The sequence below is a fragment of the Leptodactylus fuscus genome, chromosome 7 (genome assembly GCF_031893055.1).
Source record: "Leptodactylus fuscus isolate aLepFus1 chromosome 7, aLepFus1.hap2, whole genome shotgun sequence".
NCBI classification, from domain to species: domain Eukaryota; kingdom Metazoa; phylum Chordata; class Amphibia; order Anura; family Leptodactylidae; genus Leptodactylus; species Leptodactylus fuscus.
Genome location: NC_134271.1, coordinates 4,279,271 through 4,300,662, shown reverse-complemented (window position 1 = coordinate 4,300,662; position 21,392 = coordinate 4,279,271). Strand labels below are relative to the sequence as shown.

At 42.1% G+C, this 21,392-nt stretch overlaps 1 protein-coding gene across 1 annotated transcript in view; it reads right to left on the bottom strand.

Annotated features, from left to right (window-relative positions):
- Positions 1 to 21,392, bottom strand: part of LUZP2 (leucine zipper protein 2) — a 323,103-nt gene that overhangs the window by 34,984 nt on the left and 266,727 nt on the right. Inside the window, exons 8-9 of the mRNA XM_075280836.1 lie at positions 20,098 to 20,172; positions 18,201 to 18,350 (exon numbers count right to left, since the gene is read on the bottom strand). Coding sequence (XP_075136937.1) covers positions 18,201 to 18,350; positions 20,098 to 20,172 — 225 coding nt within the window. The remainder of the gene's footprint in view (positions 1 to 18,200; positions 18,351 to 20,097; positions 20,173 to 21,392) is intronic.

The window sequence follows — 21,392 nt, the reverse complement described above, 5'->3', positions numbered from 1 at the left end:
GAGCACAATTAAAATACTTACTAAAAACATACAAGATATGACATTTTTTTTCCCTATCAGTCTGTCTTTGTAGAATGGGAGGAAATTCAGGGAGAACATACAAACTCCTGGCGGGATTCGAACCGCCAGGGCCACCACGTTGCCCTCTCGCTTGACAATTTTAGTAGCAAATTTACTACAACTAGAGGTGAACGAATCGAAAGTGATAAAGTGGAATTCGATCCAAGTTTCAGGAAATCTTCGATTCGCATCGAATCCGGATTTCCTCACACTTCGTGGTACAGAATGCACAGAGCCACTTGTGTAGGAATAGAATAAAGATGGCTGCCGAGTATGCGCAGAGCCGCTCAAGCAAATACAATGAAGATGGCTTCTGGGCATGCACAGTGCCACTCGTGTAGGAATAGAAAAAAGATGGCTGCCGGGCATGCACAGAGCCAACAGCGCATATACGACAGCGCTCTTTATTCTATTCCTACATGAGCGGCTCTGCACATGCCCGGCAGCCATCTTTATTCTATTCCTACACGAGCGGCTCTGTGCATGCCCGGCAGCCATCTTTATTCTATTCCTACACGAGCAGCTCTGCACATGCCCGGCAGCCATCTTTATTCTATTCCTACATGAGCGGCTCTGCACATGCCCGGCAGCCATCTTTATTCTATTCCTACATGAGCGGCTCTGCACATGCCCGGCAGCCATCTTTATTCTATTCCTACACGAGCGGCTCTGTGCATGCCCGGCAGCCATCTTTATTCTATTCCTACACGAGCGGCTCTGTGCATGCCCGGCAGCCATCTTTATACTTTTTCCTACACGAGCGGCTCTGTGCATGCCCGGCAGCCATCTTTATTCTATTCCTACACGAGCGGCTCTGTGCATGCCCGGCAGCCATCTTTATTCTATTCCTACACGAGCGGCTCTGTGCATGCCCGGCAGCCATCTTTATACTTTTTCCTACACGAGCGGCTCTGCACATGCCCGGCAGCCATCTTTATTCTATTCCTACACAAGCGGCTCTGTGCATGCCTGGTAGCCATCTTTATTCTATTCCTACACGAGTGGCTCTGTGCATGCCTGGCAGCCATCTTTATACTTTTTCCTACACGAGCGGCTCTGCACATGCCCGGCAGCCATCTTTATTCTATTCCTACACGAGCGGCTCTGTGCATGCCCGGCAGCCATCTTTATTCTATTCCTACATGAGCGGCTCTGCACATGCCCGGCAGCCATCTTTATTCTATTCCTACACAAGCGGCTCTGTGCATGCCCGGCAGCCATCTTTATTCTATTCCTACATGAGCGGCTCTGCACATGCCCGGCAGCCATCTTTATTCTATTCCTACACAAGCGGCTCTGTGCATGCCTGGTAGCCATCTTTATTCTATTCCTACACGAGCGGCTCTGTGCATGCCCGGCAGCCATCTTTATTCTATTCCTACACGAGCGGCTCTGTGCATGCCCGGCAGCCATCTTTATACTTTTTCCTACACGAGCGGCTCTGTGCATGCCCGGCAGCCATCTTTATACTTTTTCCTACACGAGCGGCTCTGTGCATGCCCGGCAGCCATCTTTATTCTATTCCTACACAAGCGGCTCTGTGCATGCCCGGCAGCCATCTTTACTCTATTCCTACACAAGCGGCTCTGTGCATGCCCGGCAGCCATCTTTATTCTATTCCTACACGAGCAGCTCTGCACATGCCCGGCAGCCATCTTTATTCTATTCCTACACGAGCAGCTCTGCACATGCCCGGCAGCCATCTTTATTCTATTCCTACACGAGCGGCTCTGCACATGCCCGGCAGCCATCTTTATTCTATTCCTACACGAGCGGCTCTGTGCATGCCCGGCAGCCATCTTTATTCTATTCCTACACGAGCGGCTCTGTGCATGCCCGGCAGCCATCTTTATTCTATTCCTACACGAGCGGCTCTGTGCATGCCCGGCAGCCATCTTTATACTTTTTCCTACACGAGCAGCTCTGTGCATGCCCGGCAGCCATCTTTATACTTTTTCCTACACGAGCGGCTCTGTGCATGCTCGGCAGCCATCTTTATACTTTTTCCTACACGAGCGGCTCTGTGCATGCCCGGCAGCCATCTTTATTCTATTCCTACACAAGCGGCTCTGTGCATGCCCGGCAGCCATCTTTACTCTATTCCTACACAAGCGGCTCTGTGCATGCCCGGCAGACATCTTTATTCTATTCCTACACGAGCGGCTCAGCACATGCCCGGCAGCCATCTTTATTCTATTCCTACACGAGCAGCTCTGCACATGCCCGGCAGCCATCTTTATTCTATTCCTACATGAGCGGCTCTGTGCATGCCCGGCAGCCATCTTTATTCTATTCCTACATGAGCGGCTCTGTGCATGCCCGGCAGCCATCTTTATTCTATTCCTACACAAGCGGCTCTGTGCATGCCCGGCAGACATCTTTATTCTATTCCTACACGAGCGGCTCAGCACATGCCCGGCAGCCATCTTTATTCTATTCCTACACGAGCAGCTCTACACATGCCCGGCAGCCATCTTTATTCTATTCCTACATGAGCGGCTCTGCACATGCCCGGCAGCCATCTTTATTCTATTCCTACACGAGCGGCTCTGTGCATGCCCGGCAGCCATCTTTATTCTATTCCTACACGAGTGGCTCTGTGCATGCCCGGCAGCCATCTTTATACTTTTTCCTACACGAACGGCTCTGTGCATGCCCGGCAGCCATCTTTATACTTTTTCCTACACGAGCGGCTCTGCACATGCCCGGCAGCCATCTTTATTCTATTCCTACACGAGCGGCTCTGTGCATGCCCGGTAACCATCTTTATTCTTTTTCCTACACGAGCGACTCTGTGCATGCCCGGCAGCCATCTTTATTCTATTCCTACACGAGCGGCTCTGCACATGCCCGGCAGCCATCTTTATTCTTTTTCCTACACGAGCGGCTCTGCACATGCCCGGCAGCCATCTTTATTCTATTCCTACACGAGCGGCTCTGTGCATGCCCGGCAGCCATCTTTATTCTTTTTCCTACACGAGCGGCTCTGCACATGCCCGGCAGCCATCTTTATACTTTTTCCTACACGAGCGGCTCTGTGCATGCCCGGCAGCCATCTTTATTCTTTTTCCTACACGAGCGGCTCTGCACATGCCCGGCAGCCATCTTTATTCTTTTTCCTACACGAGCGGCTCTATGCATGCCCGGCAGCCATCTTTATTCTATTCCTACACAAGCTAGGAGGACCAGGACATCACAAGGGGGTGATGCAATGCCAAAGCTAGGAGTAGAATAGCCTTTCTAAAGTAGACCCCCCCCCCCCAGTATGTGTATAGCACGCCAATATTACATTCAATATCAATAGCCAAACGTCATCATACATAATGAAGAGAATAGCAATAATGAAAACATATAATATACTAATTCTATGAAAATCTAGCAGTAATGGAGCGTATTATCGGTAATCACCGGCATTCTGGGGGGTTTCCACCTACTCAGACCCGCACTGTATCAGATGGAACAGAGAATTCCTTTATATAGAGAACTCGTTCCCCCCGACATAAGCTTCTATGTATCACATGGACAACCATTCATCTTAATGGCCACCAAACAAACTAAATAGCTTTCATGTTTATTTTGGAGAGCCGTGGTAAATACTGTATATCTAGCACCGATTGATCTGTAAGCCAATTTATGGTATTTTCTCATCTCTCCTCAGAATCCACTTGTAGGCACTTGCTATTCAGCTGAAAACCCGGGCAATCGCGATTCTATGGCACTCTACGTGCATTTACAAAAGAAGAACAAAGATAATGTAAGACCCTTGTTTGCACTTAAAACCCTTCGGCCGTACAGGGGAATAAGTCACCCGACTGCTGTGAGTCTATAGATCACTTGTACCTCTTAAATATTTAAATGTAAAAGCCCTCCAGACATCTAATTGCGTTCATACATACAATACATGTATAAATAAATCAACACGGGATTTATCTATAAACCATGCCGCAGAAACGCCAAGGACAAGATAATAGGATAGGAAATGACACGGAGGGATTTGAGCAATGACACTTACAATTTGGTTATTATCAAGGAGATGGAAGAGAAAAAAAACTAAATATTACATAGTTGCAAAGTGAAGACAGTTCATTTTAGCATCTAAAAGATTGTATAAGGACTGATGACTAGTGTTTGCCTCGTAGGGGTATCTATGACATGAGTTTCCTGGGTGTGACTAGGTCTACTCCTTCCATAATCACATCTTGGCAAAACATCTGCAGAGAGAAGTAACTGTGGTTAAAAGTCAAAGCTTGACCTTGGTCTGATTATTACAGCACCTCTATGTATATCATCTTTGTACAGTGCTTGCCTGATGGTTTTCACCTAAATTGGTGTCCTGAAACTTACATTCAATCATGCAGTAATTTGAAGAGCCATAGTTTTGTGTTTGTTGGCCACAATTTTGAAAAGCGCTCTCATGTCAAGCTTTGACTTTAGACCACAAATGCTTCTGTCTGCAGGTGTTTTGCTAGTTTTTGCAAACTGAAGTGTGATCATGGAATCAGTAGACCTCATTAAGTCAGTAAATGAGGTCACAAATGTTTCTACAAGGCACAACATTCATACATTTAATGCTAGAAACTGTGTGATAAATAATAAATACATATATAATAAAGTGCAGAGTATATTAACAATGTAGCGTGCGGGCTGTTCCTATGGCACTTGTTATATCTGTATCTTTCTTAGTCCCCTAGACAATGAATAAAGATGCAAGGTGCATACATGATCATTGCTCCCGTTGAGTTGCTCAGGATCCCCATTACTGAGGATTTTCATGGTGAGCCCCCTGGTGATCATGCAATGTTTTTGGGGCATAACTTCTGTAATTGTGCCCCATTGCATATTCATTTTCTGGCCTCCATTGATTTTATTTTCTTTGCCGGTAGCAAATACCCGGCACAGTAATAAGTCATATTAAGGTGCAGATTCTCAAGTATTTACTAAAAAAAAAAAATCTATGGACTCCATTTATCAAAATCATCTAACAATAAATCTGTCTTTGTTGCCCATAGCAAATAATTAGAGTTTCACTATCTGAGCTTTGATTGACTGCTGTGGGCAACAAAGACAGTTTTAGTGTTGGCCGATGCTGATAAATGAGGCCTTCCATCTTTTTCCTTGTTGTTTTTTGCCCAGTTCAAAGCCTGAGGGGGCGGTAAATGAGAGGCGGATTATCTCTTGGATGCTTTTTTTTATATTCCTTTTGTTATGCACCGCTGGCTCCCGTCCTGCACCAGACACAACGGAATGCGGAACTTTTTCCAGGATAAAACGTATCTGCACTACATGGAGGATTCACGTTATTTTGCAAAAAGTGGGTAAGGGGTAATATATGCATAGGTTAGTTTAGTATATGCATAGGTTAATTTAGTATTACATTTACTTTCCCCTACTTAATTCTAAGCATTTAAAAATGCAAAATAGGGTCATTAACAAAGCGATCATGTGATGGACATCAATGGTCCCCAATGGACACAATGTATCGCATTGACGATATCAAGTTCCATTGGGTTCCCATTATGGAGTCTCTATATTTTACCAAGGCTGTTGCTCCTATCGCAGCCTAAGCCACGACTTTCCAATTCATGTTATACTGTGAGTGCTACACTATATAAGATTAGCGAGTCATTTTACGAAAGTGTAATAGGTTACGTCCTCTCTGCAGGTGCCAAGGCTGCAAATAACAGGGCAAATCTTCGTACGTGTCGTTTCGTAGACCCGGACCAATGAGAATCTTGAAAATTTTTTACAATTTCGTTCTAATGAAAGGCTCACGGTTTCTTGGCTATGTGCAATTTCCAATACCATAAAGGTTCTGCAGTTGCCTGGAGACACTTTGTAGAGCCCGGCACGTCCGGCAGATCAGCAGTATTGGGAGGTTGTTTTGCTGTGTTTTGTGCTGCTGCAATTTAGGGTGAACTTAAAAATCTTTAGTAAATGCCAAAAAGTATCTCTCAAATGAAAGTAATACCAGTAAAATGGAATCAACAATCTCCATAGGAAATATTCATCATCATAAGTTTGTCTTGTGTTCCTTAAGTTGTGTGTTTAGAGCCATTTAGTGCACAAAATAATTCTATTTCTCCCTAATAATTCCGCTTTTTAGTGTGGATAAACCATAATCTACTTTTCCTCAAGTCAAACCACAGCAAACCCTCCAGTGTATCATACAACTCTCATTAAAAAATGCACAATTCATAGTTAACCCCTTCCTTGCCTCAATTTGAAAGAGCTTAAAGGGATCCTATCATTAAAAGTCATTTTTGTTCTGCCTATCACATAGGAATAGCCTTAAGAAAGTCTATTCTTGTCCTACCTTTAGATGTCTTCTCCACGCCGCCGTTCGGTATATAATCCGGTTTTCTTCAGTATGCAAATTAGTTCTCTTGCAGCACTGGAGGCGGACTTCAGAGCTCAAACAGCACTGGGGGTGTTCCCAATGCTGCCAGAGAACTCTCCAGCGCCGCCTCCATCTTCTTCAGGAACGGATCTTCTTCCAGCACTGGCTTTAAACTTCTAGGCCTCGGGCATCCAACTGCACATTTCTGCCGACCACAAGAAAATGGCCGTTTACAATACAATGTAAGCGTCCATTTTCTTGTGGCCGGTGGGCATGCACAGTCGGCTTTGCCCTAGGCTCGAGGCCTAGAAGTTTGAAGCCAACCCCGGAAGAAGACTCAAAGAAGACCCGTTCCTGAAGAAGATGGAGGCGGCAATGGAGAATTCTCTCGCAGCATTGGGGACACCCCGAGTACTGTTTGAGTGTTGGGGCCCGCCCCCAGTGCTGCGAGAGAACTCATTTGCATACTGGTGAAAGCCGGGATTTCTATGGAACGGTGGCACGGAGAAGACATCTAAAGGTAGGAGGCGAATAGCCTTACGTCTTAAATGGATCGGTACAAATATGGCGATACCAAATTGATGAAGTTTTTGTATATTTTAATACCTTAAAAAATCCCAAAAATTTTTGATATTTTTGTATATAGGCTGTATAAAATATCTATTATGAGGGGAAAGATGAAAAGTGGAAAAAATGGAACAAGAATAACCGCGCCTTCTTGGGATCTTGGTATTAGTAAAGATATTTTGCGTTAATGAGAAATTGAGTTCTTCTTAAAAAAGGGGGGTGACCGAGTCAAGTTGGCAGCGTTAAACTCAACCGATACTAGGTCGGTGCAAATATAGCAGATGTATATTGGATATACCAATGGGAAAAGTAAAACGCGCTCACTCGGACTGATTAATAGGTAAAAACAAAAAAGTGTTTATTTTGAAGATTACGCGTTTCGGGGTTTTATTCGGAGTCACACAGGATCCCACCCCTTCATCAGATCAGACAAGGTGATACACGGCTGTGCAGGGAGAGGGAAAGATATACTTTTTATGTATACCATTCTGCGGAATATGGGAAATGATTATGAATACAATACACTGCTAGCTAGTGCATTGCAATGTATTGTAAAATCCCTTTTGCTTCTATTACAGGCTGCAAAGCGCAGTCTGTAATAGAAATAGTATAAAGACAAGTCTTAGACCAGGGGCGGTCATTCAGCTCCTGCTCGGCCACCCTATTTAAAGACCCAAATTCTTAGTAGTTCTAATTTACCCAATATATATAGTAACATGATAAACATTGTCATACACTCTCCATTTTGTCTCTATATTAATTCAGCAGTTTACAATGGAGATGGCCGGGCGCCTCTTGCATCTGATTGATGAGGGTCTGACATGAAGCCCCCGCACGGATCAGGTGTACAGGGTCACTTACCATACAATATATGGTATATATTTATCTATCTACAGGTGTCCACCCTGCCAGGGGGGGTCAGCGTTCACTATAATTAGTACTTCCAATATTAATTTGTGTTTCCATAACGAATCAAGGAAACAGACTGCGGTTGGTGAGAATCAATGTAACATTTCTCACTGTTGACAATATAATAATACATTTCTGTACTAATTATTGTACTTTGGACCCTCGGGCTGGAAAAAAACGACATCAATGATATTGGAACTCTAAATGGAAAGGAGGTTTGCAGATGCAACAGCTAAAACATAATTGCTCATTGAAGCCCCGGAGGGTAAGTGATGTCATCCTGAGAATTCATTGTCCCGCTCACCTTTCAATGGTCTCAAATGTTTATCTCCATAAATTGCACATTTTTGGTGTCACCTTGATATAACGTGATAATATTCCCAGCCAGAGAAGATTGAGGTTAACTGTGTCATCACGTCCTCTATATTTATATCAAGTGTCGCCTTCTGTCGGAAATGCATCTGACATTTGTAGAATACCAAACGCTCTCTCGTTACATCACCAGCGATATTCATGGTCCGTCCTTAAACACGTTTTAGTTTTTTGTTTGGTTTATTCCAATCGTTTTTGTGTCTTTTTTTGGATTTATTTTTATGTTATTTTTAGTTTTGTATTTTGGTTTTTAAAAATTGGGGAAATTACTCTAAAATGCAATCGCTTGAGGAAGGGTATTGACCCGAAACATTGTATCTACAACACAATAACATTATTAAGAAGTGTAACCTCTCTGGAATGTGATTCTATTTCCTTTCTTCTACTTAAATTAGTGGTGGGGAGGTGGTTAACCCCTCACAGACCGTGCACCCTTCATGGACAGGCTACTTGAGTGCTGTCTACACTAACGTCTTGATACGGGAGGACTACAATCTCCGAGCACTTATTGTTACAGCTGATCTGTCCTCGAGTATACAGCCACTCCAGCACCCGACCATCACATGGGTTGGACTTGAGTCAGGCTGGGGTAGAGTCTCATCACGGCGGCTCCTATTGAATGCTTTGTATACAGGGATGGAAATAATCCTTGGTCTTTGCCCTGCTCTGCTCAATTTGGGAATAAGTGGCAAGTGGGGAGCAAAAATAGATTGCAACTTGCACACCAAAGGGGCTACAAATATTCCTGCCTCTACCATTTTTCCTATTAGTATGTCTTTGGAGTGTGGAAGGAATTCTACACAAACTGAGAGAGAACATACAAACTCTTTGCAGATGTTGTTCTTGGCAAGATTCAAACCCAGGACTCCAGCACGGCAAGGCTACAGTGTTAACCACTGAGCCACCATGTTGCTCCATCTTTCAGTTTTGTTTTTTTAACATAGAGGGAATAATAAATTCCTCTACTATCTGTCATTACGGTGCCTGGTATTTGCCATTGATGTTTGATGGGAATCTCCAGTCTTGCCATCAATCAGCCCGATGGGGTAAAGCTACAATATTACCCCCTGTACTTGTAGGAGTGTTGTGATTGGTTAATCCTCCCACCAATATTAAGAGTTCAGGTTACTGTAATGTACTTGATGCCAGTTATTCTGTGGTTTGGCTCCTCTCTGAAGGTCATTGTTTCCCTTTGCCTGGAGGACGCCGCGGTCCGCTCCCGTGTGCATTTCTGTTAATCACATCTTCATGTAGTAATTTTATTAAGAATTCAAATCAAAAGAAGAATAAAGCAATGATTGGACTCATCAGCGCTTACATTATGGAACGTCCAATGGGTATCAATGAAGCAGAGCTGAACTCGCTATGTAACGGCGTCTTGCTCCGATACAATTTACTGTATTAAAATGTCGGTAAAGTAACAACCACAATCACTGCTGCAGTTGTATATTAAATGTAGAGAATCCAGGGACTGTGAGTCAAACCTGTGGTTTTGGGTCTTTTTCCATCTTTTGCAAATGTATATTTTCACTCCCCATGCCTGCTGAGTGGGAAGGCTCTTGCTAGCGTGATGCTAATGCCCAGCTAGAGCGGCGCCATCCTCAGCATACCGTACGCTGGCCGACACGGAGAAATAATATGAAGCTGCATCTTCTCTTCCCGGCCTATTTACTGCATCAATATAAGTATAGATAATGATCGCTGAGGACGACTCTGAGCATTTACAGGGAGGGAGAGGCTGCTGGAAGATGCCACTTAATAGGAAAAATATATCTTAAAAAATTCATATATTTTCAAAAACTTTCTCATTTTTCCAATAATAGTGTAACAATTTGCAATCAATGAATCCGTTTGTGATGAGCAGGGCTGAATTTTCGCAAAAATGTGGGGTTAACTAAACCCCTAATATTTGGTGTTCCCCAAATAAGAGTCACTATTACACTGTGGAGTCTTTTTATGCCTCAGAGTATAATACCCCAGGGGAGGTGCATGAACATAACTTTTTTGTTTGTTTGTTTCTTTTAATGTAGTTTGTGAGCCCCATATAAGGATCACAACGTACATTTTTTTCCTATCAGTATGTCTTTGTAGAATGGGAGGAAATCCATGCAAACACGGGGAGAACATTCAAACTCCTTGCAGAAGTTGTTCCTGGCGGGATTCGAACTCAGGCAAGGCTGCAGTGCTAACCACTGAGCCACCATGTTGCCCCGTGTGCATGAACATAACATTATCATTATTCACCTCTCCTGGGCTTTGTTGCGTCATCCAGTGTGAGTCCTTGTTCTCTTCTGACCTCTTATGTTGACTTCTTGCACCAACCTGGAAGAGGTTTGAAAAGGATCGGGACCCAGATACCACAACAGAACCAGAAGAGGTAAGAGGTGTTTTTTATGTTTATACACCTCCCCTAGGCCTTAACATACTGCGTGGTCTGAACGCAACCTAATATGCAGCAGCTGGATGCAGGGGCTCCTCTAGAGCATTAAGAAAGAAGAGAGGGTAAAGAACAAGTATCAGCGGTAACACCAACTGAGCTCTGAATTTGCAGGTCCACAAGCAGAGAAAGAAAGTCTTGAGAATTAGATAAGAAATAGTACAAAATGAACCCTTGAATTGAGTGTCTGGCTATATGCATGGCTACCATCATATTCAAACCTCACCAGTAGAGTTGGCTTTGGACTCCCATTATAGTGATTATGGATTCCATAGGTCCTTCCCTTTCCCCCCAATCATACATACATATATCAATAGGGTTGAGCCGATCTTGAGATTTCAGGATCGATTTTAAAATCCGATTTCCGATCATTTTCCAGCCGATCCCGATCGTGAAATTTGCTCGATCGCCGATCGGGATCCGATCAATCCCGATCCCGATCGCTGAACCCTAGTCAATGCTTCTCTATAGGAAAAGCCACTTTTAGGGTTGAGCCGATCTTAATATTTCAAAATCTGATCATTTTCCAGTCGATCCTGATCGCGATCGTGAAATTTGCTCGGGATCCGATCTTTTCCGATTCCAATCGCTCAACCCTATATATCACCTATTATGTGGATAGACAATAAAGGTTACTTTTTGAGGGACAACCTCTTTAAAATATTGTACCATGAAGTCAAGTCAACTTGGATATCTGTGAAGGGCTCATTGAGTTAAGCAACAGCACCCAAGTGCAATCACACATCCACTAAACTGGGGGACTTGGGCCCGCCCACTGGACTCCTAAGCATAGACAGAACAGAGAAATAAATGAAGAGATGAGACGTTCTACTCAATCTTTTCCCAATAAACTATCCATCAATCTGTTCAGCTCCTCCTGCTCTATAGCTTGCCGCCTGCACTTTCAGGGTGACACTATCCCTTTAAATCAGGTGGATCAGTATACATAACATATAGTCTAATCTACTGTACCTATCACCAACTTAGAATGATTTCCACATACAAATCTATAAGTGTCCTGTAAGTCTGTATCCCCGCTAATAAAGCCATGGAGGTCGCTAACACATTAACTTCACAACTGGTTTATTGAGTGAAATAATTATATCAAAATTAATTGAAAACATTAAAGGGAAGATCTGGAAGAAAAACATTTGTGATGGTCTCCGAGTTAATGTTACATAGCTTATAAAATTTATTTCCATGAAGAATTGGGAAATTCGCCACGTTGTAAAGTTTACGAGCAGTTGTTAAACAGCAGAAATGTTACAAACAAACCAATAAAGAAAGAAAATGCTAATATTTATTAAGAAGTTGTTCTTAAAGGGATATTTATGGGGATCGACAATGTGTCACATGGGAATAAACAATGTGTCCAAGAAACTAAGCGCATGTGACCGCGTATTGTGTGGTTTTGCATTGTTTTATGGTGAAAGCAGATACTTAAAAGTGAAAACCATCGGGCAACAATCTTCAGCAGGTACAAGGGGAAGCCATCAGAATAAACCCAAAATAAGTCAATGGAGGTGGGAAATACTGGGCAACATGAAAGCCCGCACCGATAGATACAACAGCAATGATACATCAGAGAGATGCAATAAGCAGTTTTGTTACTTTTTGGTAAGAGGATTGTTCTCTAGCCCTGTGGCTCTCCCCATACAAGTAACTTTGTATCTCTTTATACTATATTCATTATCATCACTTGATCATTATTGATTGATAGGGATCCAATACCTAGTACTCCGGTGATTGAGCTGTTGAAGAGGTCGCAGTTTCCGATGCGCGCTGTGGCCTCTTCATTGAATAAAATGCAACATGTCATACATATCATGGAGATGTGCTTGGTATTTCAGCTTAGCCCCATTCATTGGCGTTGCTCTTGTGCCAAGTGAATAAAGAACATGGCAGAGAGGACTCCCTAAACTGCTGATCAGCAGGGGTTCCAGGTGTTAGACTTCTACCCATCCCATATTGACTTACTATCCTAAGTCCCACAAAATCCCTTTAATGATCATTTCTACAGTAGTATGAAGACTAGACCCTAACAGTCATAACTCAAGCCAAGTCTATGTGTCCTATTAGGTTATACAGATGTCAAAAAGGAGGAGCCCAATTTGGGATTCTACATTCTGTGACTGGCAGAGCTGACTTGTACATGTCGTGTATGAATTGCTATTCATTAGAACAGATGACATATATGACAATCCCTTTAAATATTTATACATATTTAGGTATACTAGCCAATTGGACAGTGATACTCCATGACATACAGTTCATAGAGACCCCGCTTCAAAGTCACCGCTGTGTTACCGCCCACTTGGCTGTTATACCCTAATATGCATCAACACGAATAGGGCTTATATCTTTGGAATAGCTGAACAGATTCAGGGTGACATCATCCATCGGGTATGCTGGACTAGTCCCAGTTCCTATATAAGTATTACATGGTGTAGATTCCCCCAGACACTACAGGGCTGTCTGATATACACCAATGTGCTGCGTCCTCCAAGGCGAGACATTCTCTTTGTACTCTCTGCTTTAGCTAATGGATGAAGGTCATAAAACAAGGAAATGCCCTGATGTGAAATAACTTTGCCTTGGAAAGGATTTATCTGATCCAGACAATCCCTTTAAAATTTACTTAGTTGGAACTTTCCCTAAAATGCAATGCAAAGTCTCTACTTGTAGCAGAAAGCATTGCCGGCCCCTCGGGAGTCCTTAGGAAGTGCTGCGGTGTAATCCCCTTCGCCTGTGCCTGAGATATAGAATATTTGGCAGCTCTCCATCGCAGCTAGACATCGCCGGTATGTTTACCTTCTGTCTTCTAAAATGCTCACTATACTGTGAAACTGCTATTTTTTCTTCATAGACCAAGCTGCAAGTTCTGTAACAGAGAAATTCCCAGTGCAATTGTCATCTAAAGCCGAGCCATCAGCTCTACTGACTAGGAGAAGCTCACAGTCTGCCAACTGACTGCTCCCCGAAGATGCAAAAGTTAGCCAAAGCGGCTCTGGTCAGAGTAATGGGAGCCATTGGGGAGTCCATGTCTTCTTCCTCTGCAACATCTGTTCCAAAAATGAATTTCACGGTGTTAAAACCACTGAAGCGTGAGGTCACAGGAAAGTGACTGCGCTGCTTAAGGAACTTAAAATCAATTGCAAGAATAAATACGAGAATGAACTGCCTGGGCCCATAAGTATAATGGAGAGTTAACAATTCACCGGGAGCAAAAAATAGGAAAAAAATGACTTTATTCGGTCTGTTATAGCGGAAAGTCAGGGACTGCACCAAGGGGGATGTAGTATTACATGGCACCCGTGGAAACCAATCATGTAATACATTGTGTCAGGTCTATATAAGTGGGGCATGCTTCAATTATACTGGGGGGACAGCGGATCCTCCAAGAAACCTGTCCTTATAATGTACTGGCCATTGTTCGCACTTCCGAAAAAGAAGGGGAAGCAGCTTCTTCCTCTAATCGGATGTACAAACTCTGCCCAACAGGGGAGTAACCAATAAGTGGTGCAGGGGTAGCCCCGAAACACGAGAGGCCCAATAGACCTCTCTACAACATAAGACACAAATAGGGTTGAGCCGATCTTGAGATTTCAGGATCGATTTTAAAATCCGATTTCTGATCATTTTCCAGCCAATTGTGAAATTTGCTCAATCGCTGATCTTTTCCGTTCCCGATTGCTCAACCCTAGTCAATGCTTCTCTATGGGAAAAATCACTTTTAGGGTTGAGCCAATCTTGAGATTTCAAAATCTGATTTCTGATCATTGTCCGGCCATTCCTGATTGTGAAATTTGCTCAATCACCAATCCGGATCCGATCCTGATTGCTCAACCCTAGACACAAGTGTTATAGATAGTAGAGATTGGTGAATTGGATTGTGCTTCAACTATCCCAAATATTCCACATGGTGTGACCCTACTCATGCCATAGGTCACCAGGAGGACCAAAAGAGGTAACGGATGGGGAGGATGAATACTTATTTTATTTTTTTACACTGTCCTGGCCCTCCACCTATTACACTCCCCCACAGTATAATAATGTCACATTAACATTGACATAACTTTTTCCTAATTTCAGTATAATACAGAGGTAGTGATATCGGTACAATATATGGCGGTATAAATTATGGATGTGTCCAATCGGTTACTAGTTTGGCTACAATGAAACTTCTCATGAAACCATTTCAACCTAATACTTCAACATTCTAACAAAAGCCTTGAGGGTACATTCCCCCCTCCCCCCATAGACACAGACATCTATATGGATATCTGCACACTAAAATGGGTTATCCAAGGCCTACAATGAATTATAATGCCCATCCTTATGTTAGGCAATTGATATGAGACCATTGGGGGTCCTACAATTGGAACTTTCACAATCATCTGTTCTCCGTAGACTTCTATATACTAAGGTACGGCCAGGCTATTATTCCATCTCAGCTCCCTTTCATTGCACAGTGTATGGAACCGTCTGCTTCAGGCTCTGCACACTATAGGAAACAGGTGATTGTTTGGATATGGGGTGCAGAACCCCCACCCATCTCATATCAATATCATATATTGATACTAGGTCTTGGATAACAATAGCACACAACATCGTTATTTACTGTATTGGTGCGTTATGCTGTTGGATTAGATATTTGTACAGTGTATGGATTCATTGTGAACCCTCAAAAGCGTAATGGGTCTACTGTACCCCAGTCTATGAGTCTGGCAAGTATATGGGGATACAGAAACGTGGTATATACCAAATACAATGTATCCAGTTCTATTTAGTTATTATAGTAAAAGAAACCTGGAGACTCTTCTCTATGGGCAGTGAAACATAATTGTATTCGCCTCCATCGAAAATAGAGGGACAGCACAAACAGATGATAGAAATTGTAGCGGCCACGCCAACTCTTTTATGTGGTGATAATTATACTTGAAACACAAAACCACATCATTTTCACAAGTACATGCTGATATCTAGCACAATATACTTAGAACTATGGAAAAATAGAAGATGGGAAAATTTCACAACATGTTCTATTTGATCTTTGGAGAAACATCACATTTTCACATCTCATTTTGGACAACAAGCAACATGAAAGCCTTTATTTAGTTAGTGTATATATATATATATATATATATATATATATATATATATATATATATATATATATATATATATATTGTACCGTCATGATGTCTGCAAATCATGTTGCCATGGACAGAAAACAGAAAAACTATAGCTTTGCATGAATGCTACAAGGAAAAAATCAGATAAAGAAAAAATTGGAGAAGGAAGAATTAGGGCTCAGCCGATCTTAAGATTTCAGGGTCGTTTTTAAAATCCGATTTCCGTTCATTTTCCATTCATATCCAATCCTGATCCCAACTCTGATCCAAATGCAAGTCAATGGGATTTTTTAAATACTCAGAGATAGGATTTTAAAAACAATCCTATTCACTACACAGCATGGAATCCAAAAATGGAACGCTTTAATTTTTAGACTCCACGCTATGTAGTGATTAAAAAATTCCCCAGCCACTTAAGTCCCCCCTGCTGTCCACTAACCTGCACAGAAGCGCTGCCGCTGCTGCTCCACACTGCTCTCGCTCCTCTTCTTTTTACTGTGCATGTCTGCAGAGCATCATATGTACCCCACCTCCCAGGCTAGTGTTACTGATGCTGGGAGTAGGCGGGGCTTGTTGTGGCTTAGGAGAGTGTGGGCAGGTACAGTACCCACCCAAACTCTCCTAAGTCACAAGCCCCGCCTTCTTCCTAGGTCTGTAACACTAACTTGGGAGCTAGGGGCACACACGGACCGAGAAGAAGCGAGAAGAGAACAGACGGGGAGCTCCTATTCAAGTAATAGACACAGAGCTACAGTACCCCAATATATCCCAATACCTCCCGTATAGCGTGGACGTTGCTGCTCTATGACTATTACTTGAATAGGAGCAGAACTGATTCAGGTCCCATCGGGCCGATCAATGCAGAGTCTTGGAAGGTTGAAAAGTGATCAGTATAAAAATCATTACTTAGGTCCAGAAAACCTCGGGGTAAATAGTAAAACTCAGAAATTCGATAATGTTATGCCATGCAAGCATCAAAATACTTTATTGTAATTGTCAATGGGATTTCAGACCCATTGGGCTCAATACAAATTCCTTCATAATAAAAAATATTAACTAAAAAAAATCTACTTTCTCTTTTCCTTTACCCAATGCCCTAAAATATTAAGGAACTCCAAGTAAAACTCGGCATTAATAGGAAGCCTTCCTTATAAAGATACATTTGGAGGCCTCGTCAGGAACACTTTGAAGGTGCGATACGTATGTGCAAAGTGTCAGTTTGGGTCCCTTATGGTTTAGTTGTTGCTTATCAAAGAGGACAGAATTCATAAGTATTCTACCACCGAGACTTCTCCTGCCAATATGTAGAAATCCATGCAGATGAATAAATGAATAACCTGCAGTGTAAAATGTGTTTGTGAGCCTGAAGGAAATGAGCAACTTCATCCCTAGTTCATGTAAGGAACCTGCTAATAAAATCCGAAAAACAACATTCCTCAAGTAGGAAATCATTCTAGAAAAAGATTGTCTATCTATCTATCTATCTATCTATCTATCTATCTATCTATCTATGTCCTATCTATCTATCTATCTATCTATCTATCTATCTATCTATCATCTATCTATCTATCTATCTATCTATCTCCTATCTATCTATCTATCTATCTATCTATCTCCTATCTATCTATCTATCTATCTCCTATCTATCTATCTATCTATCTATCTATCATCTATCTATCTCCTATCTATCTATCTATCTATCTATCTATCTATCTATCTATCTATCTCCTATCTATCTATCTATCTATCTATCTATCTATCTATCTATCTCCTATCTATCTATCTATCTATCTCCTATCTATCTATCTATCTATCTATCTATCTATCTATCTCCTATCTATCTATCTATCTATCTATCTATCTATCTATCTATCTCCTATCTATCTATCTATCTCCTCTCTATCTATCTATCTATCTATCTATCTATCTCCTATCTATCTATCTATCTATCTATCTCCTATCTATCTATCTATCTATCTATCTATCTATCTATCTATCTATGTCCTATCTATCTATCTATCTATCTATCTATCTCCTATCTATCTATCTATCTATCTATCTATCTATCTAATCTCTGCTGTTAATATATAGAACTGATCCTATTATGTACAAAAATTAGAATAAAAAAATTCTACAACATGGAAATAAAAGCAAATGAGAAGAAGTCAGAATGTGGTTTAGCTAGAAATAACTATCTGTGACACTTTCCCAGTTATTTCCTTGTATGTAGGTAATGGTCCAGTAATACTAAAGGTTTATTGTCTCCTAGAAATAGGAGGTGTGAGGTCGGCACAGAGTAACTCCTTATGTGCAGACTCCATGATCAGTTGATACTTTATATCTTTAGATATTTCCGCGGCTCCTCGGAGTAGATAGTAAATACCTGTGCGATTGGCGTCTCATCCGTCCCTCTCACAGACGTCGGCCGCTCGCTTGGCGTCGATGAGATGATTCTTACAATGGGAGGCTGATTGTGTAACACGGACGATAGGCAGAGCTGGACGGTTTCCTTCAAGGCTTTCAGTTGAGATTCCTGGGGAATAAGATCTTGGGGTCATTTGATTGTATATAAAAAAAATTCCAGTTCTCATTTTCAAAAAATAATGAGATTATATCAATGGTAATGGAGGATGATGATGATAAACCCAGTGAAATCCTTTTGAGTCAACATCTCGTAACTGTGACGGTCTAATAACTGGTTATAGAGATGCAATATATGAAATATCACTGGTGAATGGGACATAAGGAGTTAACCATACTGACTGCTGGCAGACACGGCTATCTTGGTACATAGGGGATGTAAGAGCCATATTGGCGTTATCCATATATAGTGACAAGACATTCCTATACTATTGGTATAAATGATCCACAATCTCAGATATGGAGACCTAAGAGAGAGTCTTGGGATGGAGTCCTTCACATGACTCCTCCAAATGGACACTTGAATAGCTGATGCTTTTATTTCTCCTGTATCCACCTTTATGAAGAGTTCAATAAATTTCCATCTTTATATAAGAAACCTGATACACCCTGTATAGGACAGACTAACACGTGCGTAAGAGATACTATATATACAGCAACAAACTATATGATGTAACATTGCAACATTGTATTCAGTATTTTCTGCATAAAGTTTCTCTATTGTTAACATTGTTATCAAGCGCCATCAATGGAATTTAACCCAATAATGAATGGACGTGTGACACAAGTGAAATCAAAACAAAGCAGAAAAGGAAGCAAATATGGAAATGAGTGCTAAAATGGTGCTTTAAAGGAGTTGTTTGTCCCTTCGTTCAAATCTGTGTTGGTATTCCTTCCGGGGGAGTCTACATGAGGACCCCTCCGAACGGAATACTGAGCGCAACTACAAGCTGTGTGCCAGTGAAAGCACATGGACCCCATAGACTATAATGGGGTACGTGTGCTGCCCACGCGTTGCCCGCACAAATCATGCAAGAAGGAAAGTAGATTGTGACTACCTTTCTGTCTGCATGCTCCCTGTGGAGATCTTGCAGCAAGCACATGGACCCCATTATAGTCTATGGGGTCTGTGTGCTTTTACTAGCACACAGCTTGTAGTTGCATTTGTTATTCTGTTTGGAGGGGTCCTCATGTGGACTTCCCCGGACTCAGATGTGAACAAGGGGTAAGGCCTCATGTTTTGGAGACTGATAACCTAACCATAGGATATGCCTTTATTATCTGATCACTGAGGTTTCGCCACCTGGACCCTGCTGATCTGCTGAGAGCTCTATATAATGGGATGATATTGTGGCACAGGTTTGGTGCAAGGTCCCTTCTCGTGGCAACCAAGCCCCGATCCACACCTAGCTCACTATATTGTATCAATATGGGATCGGTGAGGCTGATCTTTCGGAGACGTCTTGGACCAACAGATTCATTATAACCCGCACCAGTTTTCTAGTGTGAATTACAAAGCAAAACTGCACCAAAATTAAACTTTGCTACATGTTTGCATTGGAAAGCCAATCAGAAACGTTTCAATTCTGGTACGCGTGACCTTTCCGAAGTCCGCCAGAGTTATTAGGAAACTTTTAATAAATTCTGGCAAGAATTAGGGAATCTATTAAGTCTCGGATACGAAATGCCAGTCTTAATCAATTCCCCCATGTAATGAATGTGCGAGTTCCTTCGGAGCGAGCGATACCGGTATTAGTCGCCCTTCACTGCCTGGGTCCTGAATAAACAAGTGGGAATATTAGGATATTACTATATTGCCTAAATATTCCCCAGCCCATGGTATAATAAGAAGCCCTTACATTATCCAGCGACGCCGCTTCCATTTCTCTCTTGGCCACTGTTAACTTCTGCTCCAGATCCGTCAATTGTTGTGCCTGCGAAAGAGAACGAGAGAGAAGAAGCTGAGCCGCAACGTCAGGAGACACAAAGAGAAGCCGCCATTCATTGGGCAGGAATGCAAATGGCTGTGTAACTCATAAACATGTATGGCCATTTATAATGTGCTATTTAATTAACTAATTATGAACTCACAGATGGCGGCGCCGAATCATGGCCGCCGCGTTCTCCAGGAAAGTCTATTAAGATGATTTGTACTCTCATAAGTAAACATCTTAAGGCTTAGCATTTCAAAAGACTACACACATCATCTTCCCGGCACACACCTGCTTTATGGTAATACGGCAATCCTACATTGTCAGGGATGTAGGAAGAGAATACATGTTTTATTCCTTTGTATATTTATCTGTCATTTTATTTCTATGCTCCGTGCCCGCTGCCAAACTGGTTGAAACGGAGACAAGCGCATGAAAAATACATATTGTTTACAAGGAGCGTTTGCTTATAAATCCCCAGTAAAATATATGGGCGTAATATATTTTGCCAAGTAAATGTGTTGTTTCGGCGCACGGTTTTCCTCCGTCCTTACGAGATAAGGCGCCGATAGATATTGATGGCTCTTAATAACTCGTTTTTAACAACTCTTGTGAAAGAGATTTATGGACGATAGTTGTCACACTGTAACCAATGGGAATGAGACGTAAGAAAGCATTTACAAGCCAATGACTCGGGCGACGTTGTATACGGGGGATTTATATGTCATAAAAATCCTAAAAGCGATATAACGGGATTAAATTTATGTGCTGGGCAAGGGGTGAAAAAAATGCTGCCACCTAACATAGAACATTCAAGACTATCCCAAAAAGCTCTCAAACACAACTGGACCGTTTTGCTGTCTGGATCACGTCTAGTGGTAGTTGCCAAGAAGGAAATAGAGTAATATTGTCACAGCCTGCGGATACATTGTATGTTTTAATTCGTAAAGAGAGAACTGGCTTGAAACAAATTTTCCCAAAATTTTGGGATTAAACCTGAACTTTTTGCTATGTGATTCGCAAGAGCCAGTTAAAACGGTAGATGCCATGTGAATATATGGAGAAGGTGTAGGAGAAGAATCAGATGACCACAAGGAACAGACTTCATAAGCAAGAGCTAAGTCCTACTATAAAAGCATCTCCTGATCTGATAGTCCCATGAACAGAAAATGGACAACCATTAATTTACATACAGTTATATTGTATCTCATTAGAGATGAGCG